Source organism: Triplophysa dalaica, chromosome 15 (genome assembly GCF_015846415.1).
Source record: "Triplophysa dalaica isolate WHDGS20190420 chromosome 15, ASM1584641v1, whole genome shotgun sequence".
NCBI classification, from domain to species: domain Eukaryota; kingdom Metazoa; phylum Chordata; class Actinopteri; order Cypriniformes; family Nemacheilidae; genus Triplophysa; species Triplophysa dalaica.
In genome coordinates, this window is record NC_079556.1 from 14,374,149 (window position 1) to 14,380,848 (window position 6,700).

At 44.3% G+C, this 6,700-nt stretch overlaps 1 protein-coding gene across 2 annotated transcripts in view; it reads right to left on the reverse strand.

Annotated features, from left to right (window-relative positions):
• crim1 (cysteine rich transmembrane BMP regulator 1 (chordin-like)) overlaps window positions 1–6,450 on the reverse strand; it is a 190,316-nt gene extending 183,866 nt beyond the window's left edge. For both annotated transcript variants that reach the window (XM_056767338.1, XM_056767337.1), the window contains exon 1: window positions 5,572–6,450. In XM_056767338.1, coding sequence (XP_056623316.1) covers window positions 5,572–5,995 — 424 coding nt within the window. In that variant the 5' untranslated portion in view covers window positions 5,996–6,450. The remainder of the gene's footprint in view (window positions 1–5,571) is intronic.
• Between the last annotated feature and the right edge of the window lie 250 nt (window positions 6,451–6,700).

A 6,700-nucleotide genomic window follows, 5' to 3' on the forward strand; every position in this document is an offset into this window, starting at 1 on the left:
GTCACCACAGCTATAAGCCAACTTTTTATTGTTTTTTACCAGCTAGCAATTGTTAATGAGTTTGTTGTTGTTGTTAAATTTTTTCTCCTATTAGAGCTTACTGTCCAGAGACTCTTCATGCAAGAAATAATTTGTAACTTTATTCTCCCTAAACCTTTATGGCCATATCAAACAGCCAGACATTAGCTCAACATATGGAGTGGTTTTGGGACAGGACTTCACGTTTTACGTGGGTTGGGAGCCGGACTCTGTAAGATAGGGCAACGACCGTATTACATGAAGTCCCGAAACAAAGTTATTAGTGACAGATTAGAGCAGTCGATGGAAAGAGGTGAGTGAGGCCGTCAAGGTGCAGTTTGAAGCTGTGAACAGTGCAGTTAGAGACTGATGCACATTTACATTATGTATAATTGTATAATCAACATTATATACTGTAGTAGAGTAGGCGGGGCGAGACCGTGGTTCGAGTCCGGTGAGTAATTGTGAATTAGCGCCAGCTGTGCGCACACCGGCCTCGAATCACGTAGGAGATGGGAGAATATAAAAGGAACGAGCGACCGGACCGTCGAAGAGAGAGGACCGGGCCCGAACTTGTGTTTGTATTTATGTTTATGTTATTTCGCCGGCGGTCGTCCGTGAGGGGCCGCCGGCTGTTTTTATTTCTGTTAATAAATGTTTAATGTCTGCCGGTTCCCGCCTCCTTCCTTCCCTTTTATTGAGATTTGTTACATTGGTGCCGAAACCCGGGAGGAAGGAGAGACATGCTGTCGGAGAGTCCTCGCCGCCGAGTGGCCTCGCGGTGCCGGAGAGTTCGGGCAGCGCGGACGAAGGGCGTCCGCCAGTGGCTGCCCGAAGCGGTGGCTCTGGGGAAACGGAAGTGCACAGTGCGGCCACCGTCAAAACTTCGGTGGAACGGCGACCTTTGCTGCCGCGCCCCTGGGTCGAGGTGGGGTGGCTTTCGTCCAAGTGGGAGCGGGGGGGTTGCCGCCGTCCGCCAGAGGCCGGAGCCTGTGTCCGTTCCCCGAGGGGGAGGAGCAGGGGGCGGAAGTGCCGGGTGAGCCACCGCCTGCCAGAGGCCGGAGCCTGCGTCCGTCCGCCCAAGGGGGAGGAACAGGGGACGGGGAACCCGCCCCGACTCCCGGATAAAGGAGGAGCCACCGCCGGCCGCCAGGGGGCGGACGGTCGAGCCGTCCACCGAAGCCCCAGGGCCACCGCAAGGCACCGCGAAGGAGAGTACTCCGGCTGGTTGAGGAACGAGCCGCAGCATGTCGGGGAACCGGATTTTTTTTTTTTTCCTCTCTCCCCTCTCTCATTCCGGTCGCTCCGAGGGCTCCCGTCTCCGTTGTCTCGTCTCGTCGCTGCATAACCCCCCACCCCACCCCCCCCCCGAGGGAGGGGGAGGGAGCTTGCACAGTCGCGGGGGTACCCCCCGGCCTGTGAGGGGTGATGGGGGTATGTAGTAGAGTAGGCGGGGCGAGACCGTGGTTCGAGTCCGGTGAGTTATTGTGAATTAGCGCCAGCTGTGCGCACACCGGCCTCGAATCACGTAGGAGATGGGAGAATATAAAAGGAACGAGCGACCGGACCGTCGAAGAGAGAGGACCGGGCCCGAACTTGTGTTTGTATTTATGTTTATGTTATTTCGCCGGCGGTCGTCCGTGAGGGGCCGCCGGCTGTTTTTATTTCTGTTAATAAATGTTTAATGTCTGCCGGTTCCCGCCTCCTTCCTTCCCTTTTATTGAGATTTGTTACATATACATTTGTAATTCTTTCAGTATCTCTGTTAAAAATTTATATTACAAATCAATCTGTGATTTTCAGTAAAGATCCTGTTAAAAAAAAGTGTAGAGTTCTCAAGTTTAGTTTTTCTAAACTATCTAATGGTCTGTTAATAGTGGAGGCCTCATAATTATCACACTGCATAAATGAATGATTATGTGTGTGATGAGGAAATAGAATAAACTGGAAGTAATAATAATGCCGTAGTTATTTCTATGTTTTTTTTCTTTGGTGTAAAATTTCAACAAAATGTTGGAAATGAGAGGTTTGGGCATTTTTTCAATGAAACAGATGTTTATTTGCTACTCAGAGAGTAAAGAACCGAAAAAAGGTACCGTTTGGTACCGGCACCGAATTCCAAGTACTGTATTCCAACCTGTATGAAAAGAGTTAATAAACCCTACCCAAGATAAACAATTTTATGCCTAAAAACAGTTTTAAAACATGCTTGCAGTAACATCCCTTTATAAGTATCCTTCTCAAAACAACAAAGGCAGAACCAAACTGCATCATCTCTATGTGCACAAGTGAAGCCCAACCAATCCAAGTCAATAATGGTTCTCTTTACATTAATAGTGCAGAGTAGACCTTTGTTATGCTATTATTGTTCTCTTTACTTTAATAGTGCAGACTAAACCTTTTGTTTCGCATCAGTCGGCCATGCATTTTTAAAAATAAAAAAACAGCATGCTTAGATAAACTAAACTTGGCTCTGTACTCTGTACTAGGCTTTGTGAGACATGTTTTTATTGCTCTTATGCTTTTTGTTGTCCTAATGTTTGACCCAATTGCTTCCATTGTTCACCAAACTTGTAAGTCGCTTTGGATAAAAGCATCTGCTAAATGACTAAATGTAATAAAGATCTATTCTGTGCTATTCAATGGGTCGTGATGCACTGTTTAGTTTGATAATGCTGATTCTCACGTTTGTGTTTCACTTTTCATACAGCTCATAACAAAAACAGACTGTACCACTTCATGGAAGGAATGACTGTAAGAGGTAACTAGGCCTGCAGATACGAGGGACTTCATAAACTTTAAATAAAAATCCAAATACACAAAAATATATACTATACTAATATAATATAACACATATAGTATTCATCTCTTTACTTTTACTGTAAAGTTGTCAACCAGTGGTATCAACCAAAACTGCAAAGGCACACAATTTATTAAAAAGCAAATAGGACATGCTCAAGTTGTTTCTTTCTTTAATTCGGATATATTTCTGGCTTCACACACAAGGTCTTACTCTGCCTGGATACACAGATACAGCCATCTGCACCTTACACAGATTTCTTCTGTCACTAAAATCTGTTTAATCATCAAACAACATATGAACATCAACAGACAACACTTCTACAAGAAAAGCATGCTAAGCTTGTCATGCACATTTTACACATCTGCACCTGAATTTCTGAACGCTTTCTGGAAGAAAAATTATTTTGTATGCAACAGATCCCTTGCAGATGTTTAGGTCTATACAGATTATGTTAAGCATATATTTGCAAAGTTCTGCTGAAAACATCACATTTGAGGATAAAATTTATTAAAAGGGAAAATTGAGCACGTTATTATCAGGTGTAAATGATAATCTGTCTCGACTGATCTAACTCGACTGACTGGAGTACCTGAGATGGTACAAAGATAAACAAGGAACTGTAAAATAGTACAGATGTGTTCTCATGGGGACCCCCAAGTGCTCGATCTTAATAAAGAACTTCATCAAACATCACTTCCCAGGGAAATCTCACCAGGAGCTTCTGACAGTCAGCCCTCCAGGTTGTGATGTGTTTGGTACGCCCATCTCCAAAAGAGCCTACGGCGCATTTCAGGAACATCGTCTTGAATGCACATGGTCACTGTAAACTGCCTGTCCAAAAAATTGAATGATTTGGAATGGAAATATCCTGAACGTGCACCTTTACGGTCATCTCCAACAGAAAAATGCATTAGATGCTGAAAAATGCAGGGTATCCAGCCCTGTGGATTGCGATGTTCAAGTTAAGGGCCTTCAAAGGTCTTTGACGTCAAGACAGTGTGGCTATTCATAATTCAAAAGGTTTCGTAACAAGCACAGTCTGTGGCAGATGTACTTCAGAGACTAATTCACTGTTAAGACCCTCTAAGATCTCAGTGTGTTAGGAGCTGAAGGTGGAGGTTAGAAGGACATACCCTATACTGGCATGCGCTGTGTGCTCTTTCATGCGATTCATTCATCTGATAGCCGTAGCTATGGCACTCAATGCCGCAGTGTTTTCTTTGTTGAATTACAGCAGATTTCACCTCGGCAGTTACATGTCAAATGGTCGAGACGCCTTCAATTTTCATAGCCAGCCATGCTGAAACCAGACACGTGACATTGCAATGCATGTCCGCTGACTAAGTCGGCATTCCAACTGGGACCAGGCAAGGCAGGGGGCCCTTCGGAAAGGAGCAAGCAAGCATGCATGCATGCATGAAAAGTTAGCTTCTATGGGAAATCTGTTTAAATAATATTACTGTCATTCTTGACAATTGATGGAGCGTTATCTCAAGGCCTGTTTTGTTACAGTGACACATTTCGTTTTTGTTTGTGAAGAGAGTTACATCTTTGATTTTCTTAACAAGTGACATTTAAAAAAAACTTTGAGACCATTAAAGTCATCCTAAAATCAAATATATCCTATTTACATTCTTAATGCAACTTCCCGGTCTCCTGATCACAAATCGTTCTTAAAGCCCTCCACTTCATTTACAATAAGCACTTTAAAAACACAATCAATTTTTAATGTACAATTTCACACATCATACAGAACTGGTTTCACGTTGACATTTAAATGAATCAAACACATGCTTTTCACACTTGAAATGATGATCCCACCATCATTTTAACCATTGTTTTAAACACTTCACTCTGTTAATGTATTGGATTAGTATCATCATTCACACTGTATACATTTGGCACCACGTTTTGCCAGCCCTACAGCAGGGCTGGGGGTTAAAATGTCTTTAACACGAGGTATAATGTAACAGCCATAAGAAACCACCCTGAGCTGCGACATAAATTTTGACAGCACGATTCAAAACGAAGTGAGTAAACCGTCTCGAGGAACGAATCCTGGTGACTCAAGTCATCAGATGCACACGTCCACCGGCGGACAGATGTAGGCTACAATATAATAAACAGGCTAGAAGTTACATAGCAGACATTCCGATGAAAAACAAACAAGCCTCGGCGGAAAGAACGAGGCTGGCAACGCGTCCATCACGGAATCCGTGCGAAAACGAAAACACGACATGCAGCAAACACATTGCGCGGATCTAAAACCGACTGTAACGAATCGAGGCAGGTCAAATGTTTAATTGTGCAGACAGAAGCAACGTGACATTTAAACCTCGTGTTGTTAGAATGCCAAACTATTTACTCTTTCCCCGATAAAAGCCTTACGATCAGATTACGATATCTAATAAGCAGTGATAATAGCACGTTTATCTTCCCAAATGCAATAGCTGTAATCCTGATTCATAGAGTTTCTTTGTTTTTCGTTCATTACCCTTCTATGCTTACCAGTTGTGTTAAATAATATCCATTTCATTGAAGCAATTTGTGCCTCTCATTTAGGTAGACATTTCTCTTTTCCGTATTCACCTCAATCTACTTTGGTTTAATGTGGCTAATAAATACAGATGGAGACATGCGTGATTTATTACTTTAACTCCTATCGCCACATCGATACGTTTGATTAAACCGATAAACAAAGTTGACAACTTTTAAAGAGCAAAAGAAACAGAGGGAGATAATTTACACACCTTCACAAACTCCGACCTCATACTGCGTGATAGAGCCGCCGTTTAACGGGGGTCTAATCACGCACCGGAGCCCCCGGTCGCAGGTCCCGTACAGTCCGTAAACGCCACCGCAGCTCTCGTTTTTCTGCTTGGCGCAAACCGAACAGCAGCCGCAGATTCCCAGCACAACCGAACCGGTACAGTGCTTGGGTTCCTCGCATTTGGACTTATCACAGGGCAGACATATGAGTGCTCCACTGTTCCTCGTGATTAAGAGCACAAGTTGTGAGATCAGCATACATTTCACAAGAAGATACATCCCGGAAGAGGCCATGTAGGAAAAGTGAAAAAAATATATATATCCAACCCACCCCCAGTCCCCCAAAACAAACCGACGTGGAAGAGCGAAACGATCAAATGACAACAGGAGAAAACAGCCGCTCATATAGGCGCGCAAGAAGGTTGACCTACGCGCTATTCTGTCGAAAAGAATAATAAAGCCTTTCTGGCGTTAAACTTTTGTGGAGGTTGACGAAAGCCACCAAAAAGGCATTTCCTTCAAATGAACGACAACAGAAGAACTATCCCACACTGTACGACCAGTGCATGGCTTTTGCGTCACGATTTCTGCACAGCTCCGTCCAGTTTGTATTTGCGTAGGAAAACTTTCCTCATGCGTCTCTCTTTCGCGGTCTCTTCCTTGTAGTCTTTCTCATGCAAGCTAATATTTTATACCCGTCCTGCGTTTATGAAAGGGGGCAGAGCAAAAGCACGAAGTTCCTTGTCGAAGGAAACGCGGTCCTGTTATTCTGTTGCGGGCAGAGATTCATTCAACTGGGTGAATAATGGTTTACAGCTATCGCTCGCTTCTCGTGTTAATCGCTCGCTCTCTAGTTGAGCTCTTCCCTCTCCGCCCGCTGCTGAACGTTCAGCTCTGTCCCTCACCGTGACCTCATAACGGAACCACTCCCATCTCGCATTACTTTGCTCCATTGGAGAGTTCGTTCGCTCCAGATATGAGACACAGGAAATGCTGGTAACACGACACGCGTAACAGAAGGAGTCTGTGATATAGTTCACGCTGGTTAAGGTGTATGTATGGAATGTGGGGCCCGCATAACTCTGCGGCTTTATACCTTTAGTGCGATTT